This window comes from Bos taurus, chromosome 11 (assembly GCF_002263795.3).
Source record: "Bos taurus isolate L1 Dominette 01449 registration number 42190680 breed Hereford chromosome 11, ARS-UCD2.0, whole genome shotgun sequence".
In the NCBI taxonomy this organism is placed as follows: domain Eukaryota; kingdom Metazoa; phylum Chordata; class Mammalia; order Artiodactyla; family Bovidae; genus Bos; species Bos taurus.
In genome coordinates, this window is record NC_037338.1 from 7,285,841 (window position 1) to 7,308,679 (window position 22,839).

A 22,839-nucleotide genomic window follows, 5' to 3' on the forward strand; every position below is an offset into this window, starting at 1 on the left:
ACTGCTTCTAGAATCTCAGAGGGTCCAGTGTCTCCAAGCTGGGCTGGTTTTCCTGGTGGAGGTGGAGATAGTTTAACTCTCTTTGTAAAATATGATTTTAGTTTCTTCCCATTATTCTTTAACCCGAGATAAAATCCCTAAAGAGAGAATTCCAAGATAAATGTACTCAAAGTTTTAATACTGGATAGGTTGTTGTTGTTTAGTTGTTAAGTCATGTCCAACTCTTTGCAACCTGGGGCCTGTCAGGCTCCTTTGTTCACGGAATTACCAGGTAAGAATACTGGAGTGGGTTGCCATTCCCTTCTCTAGGGGATCTTCCCTACCCAGGGTTCGAACCTGTGTCTTCTGCATTGGCAGGCAGAGTCTTTACCACTGAGCTACCTGGGAAGCATAAATTAGTGCTGTTCCAGATGTGGTGACTACACGGTGTTATCTGTGAGCCTTCAAGGAATAAGCTAATTTGTGTTGACTCGAACAGTGAATTATTTGATTTACATTTTGTGGTATCTTTTCTAAGAATGTATTTTCTAATCATTGATTTTTATTTTTTTATAAACATATCTGTTCATAATAGATATGGAGGAAAAAATAACTGGTTTGTCACCAGTTTTTAAAAATGCATTAGGCAATGGAGGGACAACTACCAAATTCGCAGACTTGATTAAACTTCTGAAATGTTCAGGGAGAGACAAAGAGGAGGAAACACTAATTATTCATAATGTTCTGTTTCTATGCTGCATGGTGGATGTGTGCATGCTTTATTATTATATTATTCTTTACACCTTACATATAGTAGAAATTTTTATGGGCAAAAATATTTTGTAAGATTTTAAAATAGGAAATTTATATTGTTAATGTAAATACGTGGTTTGATATGCTGGTAGTAATTTTTCCTAATGTACATTGAAATAAAAAGCCTATTAAAATTTTAAAAATTATATGTGTATATATATATATGAGTTAGAATAATCCTCACATAAAAGTTATAGACAAAGAAACTATATGTTCAAAATGCAAGTCAAGGCACATGTGCCAATATTTTCTACAAATTTCCTAAAACAATAAGAAAGCTTATGGAAAAACAGGGGTTCTGGGTATTGGAACTCCTAAAAGTAAATTGATGGTTTTGTACTTGTCTTGCCAAGATGAAAGAATAATGCTTGGCTTCCCTCCAATGATGTTTCCAGGGTCCAGAAGACACAAGAAACCAAAAGACTTTCCCCTGAAGATGTGGAGTCCATGAGGGACATCCTGACACGCAACATGTATCAAGTTCGACAAAGGGTGTGTATGTAAGACTTGTCCCTTATTGGAACCGGTCCTCCAGATATCAGTTCTTGTTCGGGTTACCCTCTCCCAAGCAGCCTTCCTGCTGAGCAATTTCTCTCTGCTTTGTTTGGAAAACAGAAAGTTAATTGTTATGTTTCTGCAGCAAAATTGGCCCCCCGTGGTAGAAAGAGAAATGCAGATCCAGTTGCTGGCCGTAGGGGTCAGGCTGCCCCAACCCTGCAGACCTGGCTTTCCAGGATCAGCAGGGCTCCCTCCCCCTTCAGAGACAGACCGATGATGGAGCTTGTCCACCAGGGAAGAAATATGGCCCCAGGATGCCAGTGGTGATGGAGCTGTCTCAGCATAATTGGTTGTAATAGAGCTTAGAAAACTGGGATGGTTTAGATTAAAATATCAAAACCACAGTGCTGAAAGCCTGAGGAAAAAAAGAGAGACATATCAGGGACTTCCCCAGCAGTCCAATGGTTAAGACACCAAGTTTCTAAGGCATGGGTTCTATCTCTGGTCTGGGAACTAAGATCTCACATGCCACTTGGCCAATATACATTTATCTATCTATCTATCTATCTATTTCCACCCCCCCCCCCCACACACACACAAAAGAGACCTATCAAGCGTACTATTTATCAGTTTTGGAAAAGGTATAGAGGCTATTCAGGTGAGTTCTTCTGAAATTTTGATTTAATCAAATGACATGTATACCAATGTCCTCTAATTAGGAGCTCTTTAAGGGTGAGGATTCAGTGGACCATCCCAATTGTTGAGTAGGGTTATAAGTGAGTTTACTGCTAGGGCCTTGGTTTTTGCAACTATGTCATGGGATCCCCCAAAATCATTTAGTCACAGTTTCTCATTTTCAAGTAGAAGATGCTGAGGTTAGAAGAGTTGTTTTGTTTTTTTCTGTCATCATCATGTCTGACTCTTTGTGACCCCATGGACTCTAGCCTACCAGGCTCCTCTGTCCATGGGATTTTCCAGGCAAGAATACTGGAGTGGGTTGCCATTTTCCTCTCCAGGGGGTCTTCCCAACCCAGGGCTCAAACCCAAGTCTTCTGCATTGGCTGGTGGGTTCTTTACCACTGAGCCACCCTGGAAGCCCTTGGAGAGTTATCTAACTTGTTTAAGGTCACAAAACAAATTTGAGTTAAGAACCCAGGTCTTCGAACTGCCTAGCCATAGCTCTTTCCATGACTTCAGAATTACATGATCTGGGGTAGGTGAATGTGTTCTGGCTGCTGTTTTGAGAAGGTCAGTGATCAAGGGGAATGTGTCAGCAAAAGGCCCTGCACCTGCTGGAGGAACGCAGGTCAGCAGCAGATAGCACGCGTCAAGTAAACCCAGCAGCTTTCAAATCTTTCCAAGTGAAACCATTTCCACAGGACTATCACTTTCTGCCTTAGATAAGTAGGTAGAATTTCCTGGTTGAAAGAACACCAGCCTGCTTAGGGAGGGTCACAGCCCCAAGGGTGCCTGGTACTGAGACTTTCCCCATGGAGGTGGAGAGTGAGGTTAGAGAAAGTCCTCAGTTGGTAAAGAATCTGCCTGCAATGCAGGAGACCCCAGTTTGATTCCTAGGTCAGGAAGATCTGCTGGAGAAGTGAAAGGCTACCCACTCTAGTGTTCTTGGGCTTCTCTTGTGGCTCAGCTGGTAAAGAATCTGCCTGCAATGGAGGAGACCTGGGTTTGATCCCTGGGTTGGGAAGATACCATGGAGAAGGGAAAGGCTACCCATTCCAGTATTCTGGCCTAGAGAATTCCACAGACTGTGTAGTCTATGGGGCCACAAAGAGCCGGGCACAACTGAGTGACTTTCACTCACTCACTCAGAAATAAGAGAGATACTGGAACTCCAACCCACCGTAAAATGAGGCTAACTGTCCATCGTCTCTTTTCTTATCAGGTTCCTAGATAGTCATCTTTCTTCTTCTTTTATCAGGGCCTATTCAGTCGCCCTCCAGGTTTCTCCCTTCTAAGCTTTGTAGGCTCTCCCTTCCTTGCTGAGATGAGCAGATAGGTGATAGTGAGTCCTGTGGGGAGAACATACATGGTAAATCCAGGGGCTCTACCGGAGACGACTTTTGCTTCTACTTATGTTTCATGAGAGAACGAGACTCACCTGTCCTGCCCTTTCTGTCTTTCCTTTCTCGTCCCATCTTTTTTTTTCTTTAATTTCATAATATATTTTATTTAACCCACTTTATGAGCTAATGGTAAAAGAACCTGCCTGCCAATCCAGGAGACATAAGAGACATGGGTTCTATCCCTGAGTTGGAAAGACACCCTGGAGGAGGGCATGGCAACCCACTCTAGTATTTTTGCCTGGAGAGTCACATGAACAGAGGAACCCGGAAGGCTACAGTCCATGGGGTCACAGAGAGTCAGACATGACTAAAGTGACTTAGCACGCACGCATGGACACACATCAAAAATATTTCAACATGTCATAAATATAAAAATTACCAATAAGATATTTTATATTCTTTTTAAAAAATTAATGTCTTCAGAATCAGTATGTAGCTAATACAGTACATTGCAGTTGGAATTAGCCACATTTTTCCCCTTAAAGTCTCCTTTATTTTTTTCCTATTTTTAAAAAATTTTTGTTTTTTATTTGTGTCATTGATTAATGATGTGTTAGTTTTAGGTGTACAGCACGGTGATTCAGTTACACATCTATATGTGTCCATTCTTTTTCAGATTCTTTTCCCATTTAGCTTTTTACAGAATACTGAGCAGAGTTCCAAGAGCTATACAGGAGGTCCTGGTTGGTTATCATGCTGTCTTGACATAGGTCACGTGACTCCTCCCTCCACCACAGTTCTCTTGTTCTCTTGAAGGAAAATTCAAGGTTGCAGTTCAGGACAACTGTCTGTCTACCTCGTTGCTAGTGGAAGACCATTAGCAACACTGACCGTTCTACAGTGCTGAGGATGGTCACAAAGGAGGCGTCTACAGTTGGGCATCTGTACCTCTGGGAGGACCACTCTGAGGGTCACAGGATGACAGCACAGCGGGGGCCACTGCCCCTGCGAGCCAGGGGCATGGGCTTCAACTGCAGCTCCGTCCTGGTGGGCTGGCCCGGATCTCAGACCTTTCCTCCAGAGCCGCAGATTGCATCTCTGTAATTGAGGCAGAGGCTCAGAGGGCGTGGGTGTCACCTTCTCCTTCTACTAATCATTTTTTTAAAATATGTATTTGGGTGCACCAGATCTTAGTTGTGGCACACGGGATCTTCCATCTTCATCACTTCCATCTTGCAGGATCTTTAGTTGCAGCCAGTGGACTCTTAGTTACCTCATGTGATATCTGGTTGCCTGACCAGGGATAGAACCTGGGTCCCCTGCATCGGCAACCTGGAGTCTTAGCTTCTGCACCACCAGGGAGTCCCTCTACTAGTTTTTGTGCATGACTTTCCCGTGGTCTCCAGAGCTGGAAGCTGTGCAGAGATGTCAGTACATGTTCGATGCCCCCTCTTTCTGCAGACCTTGTCCTACAACAAATACAACCTCCAACCCCAGACAAGCGAGAAGCAGGCGAAGGAGATTCTGATCCGCCGTCGGAACACCTTCAGGGAGAGCGTGAAGAAAGGGCACAGCCTGCCCTGGGGGAAGCCGGTAAGGGGCAGACACCAACTCACCCCGAGCTGGGCCAGTCCCCGACCAGGGCCTCCTCGGGTGACTCCCATCACTGTTTAAACAAACAACCACTCCCTTGGTGCCAGAGTAAGACAAAGCGAAGGGGGTACGGGACAGCAGACACCCCCTTCTCTCAGCCCAGGGCTTTTGGGGCCCAAGCTCCAACCCACACTAATGTGAGACTAACTGTCCATTGTCTGTTTTTAATCAGGTTCCTAGGGGGCCTTTGGGGCCCGAACTGTCCCCGGGGTTGTTGTTGTTCAGTCAGTCAGCTGTGTCCAACTTTTTGCAACCCGATGAACTGTAGCCCACCAAGCTCCTCTGTCCATGGATTTCCCGGGGAAGAATACTGGAGTGGGTTGCCATTTCCTTCTCCAGGGGATCTTCCTGATCTAGAGATCAAACCCAGGCCTCCTGCATTGACAGGTGGATTATTTACCACTGAGCCACCTGGAAGTCCATGGGGTATGGGGCAGCAAACCGCACCTGCTCAGGATGAGCCAGTGACTGGAACATACTCCCTGGACTGTGAGGCTAGACGAGCTCCCATGGTGGCCAGAGACTGGACTCCAGGGGCCCCTCCATGGATGGGGGACCCAAGGATCAGGAAGCTTGCTTCTCTACCAGGAAGACACAGGGAGGAATTTGTTCTTGCCAAGATTCTTGGACCTTATCTTCATGGCACCAGCTGTGCATCTTAACTGCTCCTTTTGAGGCCACATCTTGGGCTTCCTAGGTGGTTCATCAGTAAAGAATTTGCCTGCAATGCAAGAGACACAGGAGATGCGGGTTCGATCTCTGGATCAAGAAGACCCCCTGGAGAAGGGCATGGCAACCCACTTCAGTATTCTTGCCTGGAGAATGCCACGGACAGAGGAGCCTGGCGGGCTACAGTCCATGGAGTCGCAAAGAGCTGGACACAACTGAGCACACACCAGGCAATCTTAAAAGGAGACGCTGGATGGACATTGAATTTGGAGTAGCTCCTAATCTCTACCCTGATCCCAGTGGGGCCACGGGAGGAACTTGGAGAGGTTTATCATGGTCTGTTCCATCAGGAGAGGGAAGGGAAAAATACTGAAGGTGGAAGCATTGTTTTCCTTAAACTAAAGTAACTGAAAGGCAGTGATGCAAACAGGATGCTCCATTAAGACTCTGTATCCTCCTTGTTTGCCATGTGATGCCCTCAGTTACAGGGGCTGACTCTTCTTTTTATTTCTCCTTGTTGCCTGCAGGCTGGTACCAAGAACATCCGCTACCTCTCCTTCCCCTATAGCAAGCCTCTGCCAGCAGGCAGAGACATGAAGGTGGCTGAATTCACAGGTAACTTGCATCCACGGCTGCTTCTCTTTATTTTCAGGCTTGTAGGTCAAAAGGCAAAACCAAGAATATTACATCAGTATACACATGACAAGCAAGAGAGAACACAATTGTTGTTATCGTTCAGTTGCTGAGTCATGACTCTTTGCGACCCCATGGACTGCAGCACTCCAGGCTTCCCTGTCTTCACTATCTCCAGGAGTTTGCTCAAACTCATGTCCATTGAATCAGTGCTGCTATCTAACCATCTCATCCTCTGTCTTCCCCTTCTCCTCCTGTCCGCAATCTTTCCCAGCATCAGGGTCTTTTCCAATGAGTTGGCTCTTTGCATCAGGTGGCCAAAGTATTGAAGCTTCAGCTTCAGCGTTAGTCTTTCCAATGAATACTCAGAGTTGATTTCCTTTAGGTTTGACTGGCTTATCTCCTTTCAGTCTAAGGGACTTTCAAGAATTTTCTCCAGTACCACAGTTCAAAAGCATCAATTCTCCAGCACTCAGACTTCTTTATGGTCCAACTCTCATATCCATACATGACTACAGGAACAACCATAGCTTTTATTAATTGAATTAATAACTTTAGTGATAAATAGTGAAATTTGTGTAATTTTTACTTATTGAGAAATATTCTTAAAATTTTTTTCAGCCATTTAGAAATGTAACGATCAGTCTTAGCTCAAGAGCTGTACCAAAAGATACAGCAGGGTGATATACCTGGGGGTCATCAATTGCCAACCCTTGACTTAGAGAAACATAAAATGGGCAGTTTTTTAAAGTTATAGGATTCATCTGTGGTTTATAAATTAGAAGAATTCTCCAAAGTTGGCTATATTTTACTAAAATACTTTCACCAAATTTACTTATTGGATATTTCCCATTTAATATCTAATGCATGCTCAGTCGTGTCCAACTCTTTGTGACCCTATGGGGCACCAGGCTCCTCTGTCCATGGGATTCTCCAGGGAAGAATACTGGAGTGGGTTGCCATGACCTCCTCCAGGGGATCTTCCGAACCCAGGGATCAAACCAGTGTCTCATGCATCTCTTGCATTGAAGGTGGATTCTTTACCACTGAGCCACCAAGGAAGCCCTTAATATCTAATACTTAAATAGAATTTTAGAATTATTGAAATTGCCTATTGTGCTCATAAAAGCTGTTATTTTTAAATGTATATAAATTGATTTTCTATTAGCATAAAGTGACATATGATATGCCACGTTCTCTGTTCTAATATTACAAAATTTTTAAGACTAAAAATCACATTGGAAATGTAAATAAACTAAACACATAGGATTTGAGAATTAAATATTTGAAGAATGAATATAATTATTCCTTACAATGAAACTTTTTCTGATATAAAAGCATGTTTGATATAAAATAAAAATCAACCAGTAGAGAAAAGCATAAAAAAAGAAGGTTGAAAGCACTTGAAAACCCCAGCACCCAGAGATATTCACTGTAGAGTATTTTGGTAAGCATCCTTCTATAATTCTACCTACATCATTCTGGTCCTTATCCTACCACAACCTGCTTTAAAAAAAAAAATCACACATAGCACTACATGATACATTGTCACAGGATAGTCATTGTTTGGGAATTTTTGTGAATCGTCCAGTTCACTCAGCCTTATGTTGTGGAAACATTTTGCTGTCAATAGATAGGAACCTAGTAATCATATTAATGACTTAATGATAGTCAATTATATGAGAGCCCCATGGGGTTCCCAGATGGCACCCTGCTAAGGAATCTACCTGCCAATGCAAAAGATGCAAGTTGGATCCTTGGATTAGAAAGATCCCCTGGAGGAGGAAATGGCAACCCGCTCCAGTATTCTTGCCTGGGAAATCCCATGGACAGAGGAGCCTGGTGGGCTATTATCATAGGGTCACAAATACTCAGACAGGACTAAGCAACTGAGCATGCCCAAAGAGAGTTTTAGACTCTTAATTCTGTATCATTGATCTAGTCATCTATTCCCAGGTCACACTCTTGTAAGTAGCATTATTTTATGATAAAAAGAGCTATCACACAAAAGCAAACAAACAAAACAAAATAACAGCAGCTATAGGGTGTATAGTTGTTTAATTTTTAAAACTCTTCCGGGTACAAACAGCTGGTGCTGTTAGGTTGCTTGAATGATAGACAGCCTGACAGTCTCCAGTCATTTCTTGAGATGAATGTCAATATCACAAGCTATGATAGCAGCTTCAACTACTAATGTACAAATCTTAAATAGTCATAAATAAAATAACAGCAGAATATTAAAGGCTTACTATACCTTAAAAAAAAGGACTTATCCCAGAGGTGGGGTTTGTTTAACATTTGGAAATGCATTTGCATTATTCACCAGGTAAATAGGTCTAACGGCTGTTTCAATAGATGCCCTGAAAGACATCTCACATATGCTCTCAATAAAAATGACAAAGTCGTAGGAAAATATATATAGGACTTACATGAAGAAAACATAAAACTCTACTTTTCCATGCTTCATTACCTCTTTGTAAAGAGGAGAATGTTGGTACCCCTCACAGAGAAAAGTGTTGCCCTGAGTGAAGCCATTTAGCACAGATAAAACTCTTAGAACAATGCCTGCAACCAAGTAAGTGTGCAAGAAATATCCATGCTTGTGCTCAGTTGTGTCCAACTCTTTGTGACCTAATGAACTGTAACCTGCCAGGCTTCTCTGTCTGTGGGATTCTCCAGGCAAGAATACTGGAGTGGGTTGCTGTTTCCTATTCCAGGGGATCTTCCTGATCCAGGGATTGAGCCTGAGTCTCCTGCATCTCCATATTAGCAGTTAGATTCTTTACAACTGAGCCACCTGGGAAGCAAGAAATATTAGCCATTATGACTGTTACCACTGAGGGACCTCATAGAAGTCTTGACTTGGGTAGATAGGGGTGTTCTTCAAAGGAAGATGATGCTTTAAAATGTCAGTTCAATGTGAATTAATCTAGACACTAAATGAAATCTTAGTCCCAGTGAATTTTTTTTCCCCTCAAATGTGCTCAATTGGTTCTAAATTTCATGGGTTCTTTTTTGTTGTTAGTTGCTCAGTTGTGTCCAACTCTTGGTGACCCTATGAACTGTAGCCCACTAGGCTTCTCTGTCTACGGGGTTTCCCAGGCAAAAACACTGGAGTGGGTTGCCATGCCTTCCTTCAGGGGATCTTTCCACCCCAGGGATTGAACCAGGTCTCCTGCATCGACAGGCAGGTTCTTTACTGTCTGAGCCACCAGAGAAGTGCCTCTAAATTTTGTTAGGTGAGCAAAAGGAGTGGGTAACCCAGAAATTTGAGAAGGAAAAGTAGTGAAGTGGGACTTAATTTTATCAGAGAATTGTAATCAAATGTCAGATAATTGATATTTGAGATAATTCTCCATCTGTATCTGGGCACAGTTGTTTGCACTCACTTTCTCCCCAAATCTTTATCTGTCTTTATCCCACAGAACAAGGCCAGCGAATGCCCATCAGGGCTCTAGGGGAGGGCGTGGAGGGAGGTGGGGCATTCAGCAGATAGTCCCCACAGCTCACGGGGCTGTGACATGGGGATCACTGTCCCTCCCTACTCAGTCCGTGTCCTCCTGGGTTAGGACACCCCTTCCCTAGATGTGTAGGAACTTCCTGCTGCTTTGAGGCCTACATACATTCTTCCAAGGCTCTTTTGCCTTTGGGGCCCACTTGGTGGTATAAATAGAGAGGTCCTGCCTGGACACCCCTCCTAAAGCCCAGGAAGACTGGGACAGGAGGAGCAAGCTCTATGGATGGACCATGGCGATGGGTGCCCAGCCACGTGACTTCACCTGATGCCACAGGTGAGCGTAGGAGCTGAAACACCAGGAGGACTAGGCCACCCTCTTCGTTCCTGCATCTGGATATGATGTCCCCACTCTCGGATCTTAAATCCTGTTCTTTTTCCTTTCGTCATACTTTCCCAGATCACGACGGCAGTGACTCAGAACTCCCTCCCATCACGTTCAACACACACTCTCCAACGGGGACGATTCAGGAAAGACGATGGACACCTGAAGTCATCCCGATGAAGCGCTTACACGGAGCAGGGACGCCACTGCACTTCGGTTACCGGAGAAACGCTGGCCGAGAAGAGCACCTGGGCAGGGGCGGAAGGGCGATCTTGAGGCCCAAACCGCTCTTTCACGCAGTGGATGAGGAGTTCGAATCCGAGGAGGAGAGTAAGGAGGAGACCCCAGCATTTGGGTCCCTACTGTCATCGGAGCTCAGACCTGGCGGGGACTGCAACGTGTCCCACAGCCCTTTGCTCCAAAGAAAGTAGTATCGTGGTGTCATGTCCACGGGATTGTTTCTGGGTTTTTCCAGAGTCCACTGTCTGCTGATTATGTTGAAAGCAGGGTGTTCAGAGGTCTGGAGAGAGTTAGGGTTTTTGGAAGCTATTAGACAGCAAGACTCTGTATTCTATAAGACATGATTCTGTCAGACTCTATTACACATGATTCTGTAAGACTCTGTAAGGGAGATTTTTCAGAGGGCCAGGAGTACACTTGCTGGTTCTGCCATATTCTCAGCTGTGCTTCACAGTTGAATTGTCTGCAGAGGACAGACATCCATCCCCGCAGGAAGTATTCACCAAGTGTGCCCTTTGTGTAATTACTGAGATATAAGCAGGACTGGGCAGTAATTCTCCTTGGCTCTGCTCATGTCTGTGTGTGCTCTTTCTCAGTCGTGTCTGACTCTTTGTGACCCTTTGGGCTATAGCCCACCAGGCTCCTCTGTCCATGGGATTCTCCAGGCAATAGTACTGGAGTGGGTTGTCATTTCCTTCTCCAGGGGATCTTCCTGACCCAGGGATTGAACTCACATCTCCTGCACTGGCAGATGGATCCTAAGCCACTGAGCTACCAGGAAGGCCCCTTGTACAGCATCGGTGGTCCATAACACATCTCAGAGCTAGAGGGACATTAGAGAAGGTGATATCAGACATTCTTATTTTCCAGGGGACAAAAGTGAGGCCTTGAGAAGCTGGCTGGTGCCTCTTCAGGGTCTGCTTCCCTAGGAGGCCATGGGCTTCTCTCTAGGACAAACGTGGACACCAGGGGCTGACAAGAGCTATCTTACTATCCTGGATTTCTGTTTTGTAAATGATGTTAACTCAGGGTTCTGCAGCTGTGGTGGAGGTGACATGAGAGGAGCATTCTGTCTCTCTTCTTCCCAACCTGCGGTATAAGACTGCTTCTAGTATGTTTGTGCTGTAGCTCAGTCATGTCCTATTCTTTTGCAACCCCATGGACTATGGCCTGCCACGCTCCTCTGTCCATGGAATTTTCTAGGCAAGAATACTGGAGTGGGTTTCCATTTTCTCCTCTAGGGGATCTTCCTGACCCAGGGATCAAACTCGTGTCTCTTGTGTCTCCTGCATTGACAGGCAGATTCTTTACCACTGTGCCACCCGAGAAGCCTAGTATGTTTGACAACTTTATAAATTAGGAAAGTCATTTTTTATATAAATAAAATCAGCAAATATGTTGATGTTGTCTAAAGATTTTGCAAGTATGTTTTATCCACAAATAATGCAGGTGGTTTCTTGGAGTTTTTAATTGTTTTTTCCAAACTCAACTCTGTCAAGTATCTTATTTCTAACTCCTCCTGAGAAAACCCAGCCACACAGACAGAAAGCTCTTTCTTAGAACATTAGTGGGTGTTAATTGTTAATTGGGCCATAAGCTACTGGGAATGAAAGAGACACCCGCCTCAGTGCTGGCCACTCCTCTAATTAGCAAGTGATATGTTGTTTCATCTGCCCACAGTATTTGATTTAATAAATTCTTTTTCTTTCTGAGACTCTAACCAGCTTCCAAGCCAAGGATGCTCAAGAAGTATGACAGGTAAGAAGTCACAATTCCTGCCCTACTCACAGACATTTTACTCAGCAGAGAAACGAGAACCGTGTTGCAAAACGAATGAAGGGGGTCACTACTCTGTTTTCAGGCAGAGCAATGCAGATCTGGGATCAACATGCATATGTGTGCAGTCGTGTCCAACTACTTGTGACCCCATGGACTGTAGCCAGCTAGGCTCCTCTGTCCATGGAATGTCTCAGACAAGAATACTGGAGTGGGTTGCCATTTTCTCCTCCAGGGGATCTTCCCAACCCAGGGATCGAACTTGGGTCTCTTTTGTCTCCTGCATTGGCAGGCGGGTTCTTTATCTCTAGTGCCACCTGGGAAGCTGGCAGTGGCTGGAGCCAAATCACTGATGGGGAGTGTGCATCTCCCATTCAGTAGTACAGTGAAGTGAAAACGTGAATTATCCTGTAAGCAATTATTTGTATTTCTGTATTTTATTTCTATTGACATATTATCTTTGAACTCAAGGAAATATGAGAAATAGAGCCAGTTAGAAACTTATAAAATACAGGGTCACCTAGCATCATGGCTCTGGACCAGTTTAAAAGGAAGGAAGGTTCCACGGGGTTTCATTTATTTTGTTTCCTCACAGGAGTTTTTTTGGGTGACTAAGAGCAAGTGAAACTCGGATTCTGGGTTTCGCTGGTGTTGTGTTTCGCTGGTGAAGGCTGCCCTTGTTTTGAGTTTGTTCTTGTCCCGGATCCGGTTCAGGAGGCAACCCTGTTATTTAAGTATACTGTATTCAAAAGGGACTGTGTAAGGGGGACAAGGGTGTCCCCAAAGTTACAAATGCAGAGTTAAAAAAAAAAAAACAACGAATCAGAAAGAGGAAAGGTATTCTTAGAGGCCAAAAGGACAGGTCCTCATCCAGGGACCCGCCCACGGGAAAGTCACACAGAGCAGGCAGCACAAGCCAGCATGGATTTAGCAAACAATGCTTGCTGCCTTCCACCCACACCCCGGGAGCAGAATTTCAAGTTCTGAATTTAGATAATACTGCTGGAATTCTTGCAGTTTTGCTACACCACACTTGAGACTTCAGGCAGCTCTCTGTTAAAAATATCTGTAAAGACTATTCATTACATTTCAGTCATGACAAGAATGAAAATGAGTATTTGCAAAGTAGGGCTTCCCAGGTGGCTCAGTGGTCAAGAACACAGCTTTCAGTGCAAGGGATGCAGGTTCCTTCCCTGTGTGGGGAAGATCCCTGGGAGGAAGGCGTGGCAAGCCACTCCAGTATTCTTGCCTGAGAATCCCATGGACAGAGGAGCCTGGCCGGTTACACTCCACAGGGTCACAAAGAGTCAGACACTACTGAACAATAGCAATATATTTTATAGTATTTTTATTTTATGTATTTTATGTTTTGCTGTTTGCTTTAGTCTCTAAGTCATGTCTGACTCTTTTGCAACCCCACAGACTGTGGCCCTCCAGGCTCTTCAGTCCATGGGATTTTCCAGGTAAGAATACTGGAGTGGGTTGCCATTCCCTTCTCCAGGGGATTTTCCCAATTCAGGGATCAAACCTGGGTCTCCTGCATTGGCAGGCAGGTTCTTTACCACTGAGTCACCAGGGTGTCTCCTATTTATTTTATAGTATTTATATTTTCTATATTTCATATATATTAATATAGATTATATATGTATATATGTGTGTGTGTGTGTGTGTGTGTGTGTGTGTATACATCTTTGCAAACTGGAGATCCAGGAAAGCCAACGGTACAGTCCCACTGAGTCCCAAAAGGCAAGATAACCAGGAATGCTGATGGTGAAGGTCTCAATCCAATGGCAAAAGAAAATCAATATCTCAGCTCAAACCAGACAAAGAGACAGAATTCATCTCTTCTCAGTTCAGTTCAAGCCACCATGGGTTGGATGATGTCCGTCCACAGAGGGAAGGACTGTCTGTTTCACTCATGCCACGAATCTGAATGCTAATGTCTTCCTAAACACCTTCGCAAGGGTGAATGAAGAAATCAATGAATGAATACTGGCGGCTTAAAAATATGTACAACCCGAGAGTTGCAAATTAAGTTTTATTTGGGGCAACATGAGCACTACAGCCTGGGAGATGGCACCTCATCTCTGAGAAACTGCTCCAAAGAGGGGGACGGGGGTGGGGGGAGGTCAGTAATATGTGGTTTTGATGAAGGAAGAGTATATGCTTAATTAAGCACATATTTTTTTGTAGAAAGTTTCTACTAGTCTCATGAAACTTTGCCAGTCATGAACAGTCATTACCATGAAGGATTTTAGTATTTTTCTAGATTTCAGGAGATACAGGAATCAGGTTCATAAAGTCAGCTCCTGAGAATATCTAACTATCTGAAGACCTGCCCTGCCAGTTTCTCCCTGCAAGCACAGACTGCCTCGTTTCTGCTATCTGTCCTGAATTCCTTCAGGGAATGTTGAGGGTCCCCAGCTGCAGGAGCTCATGGCTTTATCCTTGTAGAGGTAGATGGCAAGTGCCCGCAATGGCAAGTCAACAAAACCATCTAAGTAGGCTTCTTGATTTATGGTCTGCTGTGGTGCACACTAACGTGTGCAAGGTTTACTATTGTTTTTTTCTAGAATCTAAAATTAGTGTTTGAAATATGTGTGTGTTCAGTCGCAAAATCGTTTCTGACACTTTGCAACTCCATGCACAGTAGCATACCAGGTTCCTCTTTACTTGGGATTTCCCAGGCAAAAATACTGGAGTGGGTTGCCATTTCCTTCTCCAGGGGATCTTCCTAACCCAGGAATCAAACCCGAATTTCCTACATTGGCTAGAAATCTAGCAGTTAATTAATGGTAATTATTCTTTTGAAGTAGAACAAATACTACTTTTACTTTTAGAAAAAGAACTTGTCTGAGACTACCCAGTTAGTGAAAATATGTGATATTGGCGATAAAAATAGATTCTGTAGTCAGACTATTTTTAATTGAAAATATGGTTTCATCTCTCTAGCTAGGTGACCCCGAGAAAGTCACTCTACTTTTCTGTGCCTCAGTTTCCTTATCTATGAAAAGGGGGCAATAATAGTTACTATCTACTTTGTGAGATTGTGGTGAATTTTAAAAATTCTCCTTGAAGATCCTGAAAACAGGGGCTTCCTCGGTGGTCCAGAGGTTTAAAACGTCGCCTTCCATTGCAGAGGGTGTGGGTTCAACCTCTGGTTGGGAAGTAAGATCACACATGGCTTATGGTCAAAAAACAAAACATAAAGCAGAAGCAATACTGTAACAAATTCAATAAAGACTTTAAAAAATAAAAGGTCCCTAAAACAAAGTCTTCCACATGGTATGCCTTCAACTGATATTTATTTAGTTTTTGCAAATGACCAGTTCACCTGATCCTATATGGAAATGTGGTTCCTGCAGTTGAGAGGTCTCAATCTGGGGAGTCAGAATTCTTGCTTCTCTGGTTGGGTTTTCTTCTCTAGACTTTCTCTAGCTCCACACGAGGGTTAATGGTCTGCCACTGAATCGTTCACTAGCTGCTTGAGGGCAATCATCAGGTCTTATTCATTTTTATTTCTTGAAAGCCTAATAGGGTACCTGCTGCTGCTGCTGCTAAGTCACTTCAGTTGTGTCCGACTCTGTGTGACCCCATAGACGGCAGCCCACCAGGCTCCCCCGTTCCTAACACTTAGCAAAACGATTTTCATATTTACATTAAACAGACTCATATGAAGGAAGCAGGCATATCAAGTTCTTGCTCCATCAGGGTTGTTTAAGAATTCTGTATGTTTTCTGAGAGTGTTTGGTTTGGTATAAGATAAGGAAATGAACACGAGTTTCTCTGAAACTTAGATAGTTCATACAAAGGAGAATATGGAAACCAAGAAGCAATAATGGTAAATATGACTCAGAGAGGTAACCAGTCATACTCAGAAAATATAGCAGTACATCTCTGCATAGACTGCTAACAAGGAAAACAGGTTGAGTACAGGGTGGGGAAGTGTTTGTCAAAGGAGGCTAGAAAAAATGAGAATGGTGTTTCTGATATGAATGTTTAGGGCACTTGTGCCTCGGTATTATGCAAGTAACCCAATTACACACAACCCTGTGAATAAGTGGAAACTACATTTGGCGAATTTTAGGAAGGCATCCTCAGATACACATACCTCATGGTTTCTAGGGTTTATTTTAAAATAGTCCGAGTGGGAAATGTAACAAGAATTGCGAAGATCAAATGTGGAGGGAAATGCCGAGAAAAAGCGACAAAAAAGTTTGTTTTGGGGGCGTAGATACAGGCCAGGGGTTACGAGGATAGCTCTGGAGTCTGACTGCCTAATTTTTTTATATAAGATCCTATACTGATGACTCAGATGGTAAAGAATCTGCCTGCAATGCAGGAGACCCAGGTTCTATCCTTGGGTGGGAAAGATCTCCTGGAGAAGGGAATGGTGACCCACTCCAGTATTCTTGCCTGGAGAATCCCATGGACAGAGGAGCCTGGTGGGCTAACAGTCCATGGGTCACCAAGAGTTGGGCACGACTGAGTGACTAAAACACACTTATATCGATTGGTTTTATGATGTTGGGCAAGTAATCTTTGGTTTTCTCATCTCAAAACTGATGATAGTGGCCATGTGATTTGGGAAATTAATAGACTTCTTGGGAGGCATTTAAGATATTGCAATAACAACTGCTCGATCCATGTTATTCCTATGATTATTTCCCAACAAAATATGGACATTTTTCAAACTTTCTTTGGCCTTTCAATAATACTAGCACACTGTCATTTTTTTTTTTAAGTACTCTCTAATCATAGCCTTTGACTCCCTTTATCCAGGAGAATTACAGAACCATTTCTGGTGAAAGATGAAGTATGCTAAGGTAGGGAAGGAGTCTGCTGTTGAACAGACTCTGAAAACCTTGGCTTTCTTACCTAAAGACACTGTTACTTGTCACTGAAACATTTGCACCCTTACACATCACCAGCGCTTGCAGTTGGGTGCAACTACTGTAACTCTGTAGCTTTGAATTCGTCAGTTCAGCTATATGGATTCCATACTTAGCTACCTGATCTTAAATATGTAGATCAAAAATCACTGTGTGTGTGTGTATGTGTGGGTCTGTGCCTAGACCCTACAATGGAGAAAAATCTGAAAAAGAGTACATACGTGTGTGTGTGTATCAAAGTGTTAGTCGCTCAGTTGTGTCTGACTCTCTGTGACCCCATGGACCCTTAGTTTGCCAGGCTCCTCTGTCCTCGGAATTCTCCAGGCAAGAATAGTGGAGTGGGTCACCATTCCCTTCTCCAGGGGATCTTCCCAACCCAGGGATTGAACCCAGGTCTCCTGCTTCACAAGCAGATTCTTTACTGTCAGAGCCACCAGGGAAGCCCATATATATATATATATCTGAATTACTTTACACATGAAACTAACACAATATTGTAAATCAACTATACTTTTTTAAAAAAGAGAATAGCACAGAAAACTTGCTCAACTCTTACAAAGAGCCCTCTAGTTTATTGTCCACGTATATTCCAGTGAATAAGCCTGAAATAACTCTCTCGGCAGTCTCAATGCTGCTCTCAACTTGATCTCCATGTTAACAGAGCAACTGTGAACACCATGATCAAGTACTCAGACAAGTCATGAGAGGAGAGTCAGAATTCAAGCAAGGATCATTTAATATCAGGAGTAGAAGAAATATTTGAAAAAGTGGAGATTCTATCCGTTCTAAAGATCTTCACAGTGAAATGAAAAAATACTATGTATCTTAAGATCCACATAGACAATCTAATGAAAATTGTGCATTATGGTGCCACTTCTGAATGTCTTTCTCAAACAGTCCTTATATAATTAATTGTAAGTCTGGGACTATCTGATGACCTCCTTTGAATAATGGATCCATGGACCAGCCACCACATACTTGTGGTCAGGCATAATCCATTAGCATCAGACAAGGATCAATCATGTCCTGCCTGAAATCTCTGGCCATTAAGAAGCTTGCCAAGTTGAGAAGGCACCCCCTGAAATTTTATAGGAAAGAAATCCCCAAATTGTGTGAAATGACATCATTGTTTCCATAATGGATAAACATCTTTCAATGGAGGGGGGGGCGGAGTTTAAAACTAAATTTAAAGAATATTTATGAGATCTAATCTGTGATACTGATATCTTAATTAAGGAAACTGTGCATGTTTGCAACTGTATACTTCTATTGTTTGAGATTTTGAGTTGACAGAAACAAAAGATTGAACTTAAATTCCAGTATAAAGTGAAAACTTAAGCGCTTGAAACAGTCAAATCATTTTTCAATAGACATCTTGGCAAGATTACAAATAGCAATGGAAAGTTTAGGAGAATTTAATTTTCTCAAATAATTGTAAGTTCTGATTCACTAGCCCACTTCTGTCCATGGAACTGTCCAGACAAGAACAGTGGAGTGAGTTGCCATTTCCTTCTCCAGGGATCTTCCCCGCTCAGGGATCGAACTTGTGTCTCTTGCATGTCCTGCATTAGCAGGCAGATTCTTTACCTTGCACCACTTGGGAAGTCCCCTTGAATGTGAATCCACCTTAAATGTTTAGAGAAACTTAAAAGGTGTGACTTTAATATATTTATTGTCAGCTTCTTTGTGTGTGTATTTTTTTTTTAATTATCAAAGATTATAATTGTACAATCTTGAAAAGTATAGAACAAAGTACAATTATTGAAGGACAATTGTCTACAATATTGTGTTGGCCTCTGCCACACATCAGCTTGAATCACTCACAGGTGAATTTATTGCCAACTTTTTAAAAGCAAAGTAAACCTCCAAACAATTTTTCCAACTGCCCTGTATAAATAGTATAAAACTGCCCTGCAGGCGCCAAAATGCACATATTTAATGTGAACTAATCTCTCGCTAAGCTTTCTGCCTGTTTGACTTTGCATTTGGCTGTTCTTCAAATTCTCCTAGAAAATGCCTTCAGACTTGGGGGTGGCAGTTTGGAGCTGAGGACAAAATCCCAAGGTGACACCCCAAGACCGTGAAGAGTTACCAGATGAGGGGATGGTGTGTGTGGCCACTGCCAGGCTCTAAGCTAGACGAGGACCGGGGGAGGCTTTGGGAATCAATGGAAATTTCTCAAGAAACCGCAGAAGACCTCTGCCTACAATTTGGCGAACCCGGACCTATAAGCCTAAACACATGCCGTACTCTTCCACCAGAGGGATCCAGTTCTCCACGTTTGGTCTTGATGATAAGGGACCAAGGCTTAAGAGCGTGTTTCTGAGATTACCTTTTGTTATTCTGTGCTGTTGGGGTTTTGTCTTTCCCTAAGGGTGAGTTCCCTGGCAGAATGGCCCACTCCCTTCTCCACGTGGATGCTTTAGCTGGCAAAAGAACTGAGGCTGAAATCTGAGATTGGCTTTATGGGTGAGGTTCCTGTTTGTTAAAAGCCACCTCCTATCTTTCCCCTCTGAAGCCACCAAAGAAAACTCAGAAGATCCTGGAGTGACCCTTAATTAGCTCAGCTCCGGGAGGAGGCCCAGAGACGCTGAAATAGAACGCCTTTCTTTTTCTGTATGGCAAATATGGTCTGGGTGAAAGGCTGTTATGGATTTATCTGTTCTCCCCGGTTTGATCTATTATCTGGCTAAAGTGAAACAGGCTTGCCTCTGTTCCTTTCAGACCAGGGACCAGAATTGGAGTTAGGCTTCCTTTAGCTCTGGCAGTTTTGCTTCAGGTAGCCCAAGGCATTGCCTCCCAATCGCTAGTCCCTTCCCTTTAGGGGAAGGAAATGGAACCCAGCAGGCTGGCCCCAGGAAAAGGAAGGGGGCAACTTTGTCTGACACTTCAGTCTCTTGTTGCTGTGCAGATCTCCTCCCTCCTCTGGGCTTCCCCTTGCCCCTTTTACTAAATTTTCCCTTTTTAAGAAAGTTCTGAATGAGCACCTCACATTTTGGCATGTTAGATCTTTCAGAGTCCTAGCATTTAAGCCTCACTTGAGAAAAATGAGTTTCAGGCATCAAAGTGGTTGAAAAGAGTTTTTGAAGGAAAGAGAGACTTCCTTCTCACTGTGAAATGAAATATTTCCTGCCATATCAATAAATGAGAAATGTCACAGCCATCAGCGATTCCTGACTTCCAAATGTGAATGAGGGCTCCCAAAACTGTGATGGGGTGGTAGGTGGGGGGGGGGGGTGCGGGGGTTTGATGCAAAAAGCAGTCATCTGCCACTCTTTAAGGCAAATAAGGAAACAGGATTTGACCCCAGATAGTCCATTTCAGTCATTCAGTCGTGTCCAACTCTTTGCGATCCCATGAATCGCAGCACACCAGGCCTCCCTGTCCATCACCAACTCCCGGAGCTCACTCAAACTCATGTCCATTGAGTTGGTGATGCCATCCAACCATCTCATCCTCTGTCGTCCCCTTCTCTTCCTGCCTTCAATCTTTCCCAGCATCAGAATCTTTTCCAATGAGTCAGTTCTTCGCATCAGGTGGCTGAAGTATTGGAGTTTCAGCTTCAGCATCAGTCCTTCCAATGATATTCAGGACTGATTTCCTTTAGGATGGACTAGTTGGATCTCCTTCCAGTCCAAGGGACACTCAAGAGTCTTCTCCAACACCACAGTTCAAAAGCATCAATTTTTTAGCACTCAGATTTTTTTGTAGTCCAACTCTCACATCCATACATGACTACTGGAAAAACCATAGCTTTGACTAGATGAAACCTTTGTTGGCAAAGTAATGTCTCTGCTTTTTAATATGCTGTCTAGGTTGGTCATAACTTTCCTTTTAAGGAGTAAATGTCTTAATTTCATGGCTGCAGTCTCTATCTGAAGTGATTTTGGAGCCCCCCAAAATAAAATCTCTCACTGTTTCCATTGTTTCCCCATCTATTTGCCATGAAGTGATGGGACCAGATGCCATGATCTTAGTTTTCTAAATGTTGAGTTTTAAGCCAACTTTTTCACTCTCCCCTTTCACTTTCATCAAGAGGCTCTTTAATTCTTCTTCGATTTCTACTGTAAGGGTGGTGTCATCTGCATATCTGAGGTTATTGATATTTCTCCTGGCAATCTTGATTCCAGCTTGTGCTTCATCCAGTCCAGCGTTTCTCATAATGTACTCTGCATATAAGTTAAATGAGCAGGGTGTCAATATACAGCCTTGATGTACTCCTTTCCCAATTTGGAACCAGTGTGTTGTTCCATGTCCAGTTCTAACTGTTGCTTCTTGACCTGTGTACAGATTTCTCAGGAGGCAGGTCAGATGGTCTGGTATTCCCATCTCTTATAGAATTTTCCACAGTTTATTGTGGTCCACACAGTCAAAGGCTGTGGCATAGTCAATAAGGCAGAAGTAGATGTTTCTCTGGTATTCTCTTGCTTTTTATATGATCCGACGGACCCCAGATAGCTGAGGTACATATGAAAGGAATGAATTAAATGAGCCCAGAGGTTTGCATCTTCCCATACATAGAATGCTAGATTCCTTAATTTGATCTTCCCACATGGCCACCTACTTGATCTCAAGTTAGTTTTTGGGATTCGCCGGGTAAATTCACCTTTGGGTTTGGGAAGCTTTTTATCTATATTTTAATCCAAGCTTTAAAATGTGTTTGCACAGAATAATACAGAAAACTCTGTAATCATTCTTTTAATTAACTCTTATGATTCCATTTTTATATTTAACTCTTGGATTCATATGGAATTTACTTCCATGTGAAGAATAGGTAATAAATAAATTTTTTCCTTCAAATAACTAAAATTCAATAAACTAAAAACAAATGACAAAGGTCGGTCTAGTCAAAGCTATGGTTTTTCCAGTAGTCATGTATGGATGTGAAAGTTGGACTATAAAAAAAGCTGAGCACCAAAAAATTGATGCTTTTGAACTGTGGTTTTGGAGGACTCTTGAGAGTCCCTTGGACTGCAAGACCCAACCAGTCCATCCTAATGAAAATCAGCCCTGAATACTCATTGGAAGGACTGATGCTGAAGCTGAAACTCCAAAACTTTGGCCACCTGATGCGAAGAGCTGACTCACTGGAAAAGACCCTGATGCTGGGAAAGATTGAAGGTGGGAGAAGAAGGGGATGATGGAGGATGAGATAGTTGGATGGCATCACTGATGTGATGGACATGAGTCTGAGCAGGCTCTGGGAGTTGGTGATAGACGGGGAGGCCTTGTGTGCTGTAGTCCATGGGGTTGCAAAAAATCGAATACGACTGAGCAACTGAACTGAACTGAATAACAGCTTCCTGAAGAGAAGTGGGACATTCTCAGATCTGTATACAAACCCAAACAGTGATCTGAACCAGACCTTGTGCAAAACTGACATGAAGTCACCCCTTTCAGCCCAATTTAGTGCAATGAAAACCAGAGAGCACTTAGGAGTGTCTCTTTAAGCTCAGTTGAAGAAAATATGAAAAGAAAAGAAAATGAAATTGTTTTTGCCACACAAGTTTAAACCGCCTTCTTTTGGGAGGTCTTTCAATAGAGGACAAGTTGAAAGCTTAAAATGTTATTTTCTGAATGTTGGGAAATATGAAATATTTTCTTAAGAACAAGTATAATTACATGCAAAAGTAATGCTTGCTTATATCAACATTTTATCTTCAAACTTTTATTTCTGTATTCGGCTGTGCTGGGTGTTAGTTCTGGCATGTGGAATTTTTTATTTGTGGCATGCAAACCCCTAGTTGCGACCTGTGGGATCTAGTTCCCGGACCAGGGGGTGAACTTTGGCTCCTGCCTTGGGAGCACAGAGTCTTAAACACTAGA

At 43.1% G+C, this 22,839-nt stretch overlaps 1 protein-coding gene across 1 annotated transcript in view; it reads left to right on the forward strand.

The window, feature by feature from the left end:
* SLC9A4 (solute carrier family 9 member A4) overlaps nt 1–11,747 on the forward strand; it is a 56,378-nt gene extending 44,631 nt beyond the window's left edge. The window contains exons 9-12 of the mRNA XM_002691184.7: nt 1,188–1,284; nt 4,773–4,904; nt 6,161–6,248; nt 10,181–11,747. Of these exons, the coding sequence (XP_002691230.2) occupies nt 1,188–1,284; nt 4,773–4,904; nt 6,161–6,248; nt 10,181–10,536 (673 nt within the window). The 3' untranslated portion in view covers nt 10,537–11,747. The remainder of the gene's footprint in view (nt 1–1,187; nt 1,285–4,772; nt 4,905–6,160; nt 6,249–10,180) is intronic.
* Nucleotides 11,748–22,839: the final 11,092 nt, after the last annotated feature.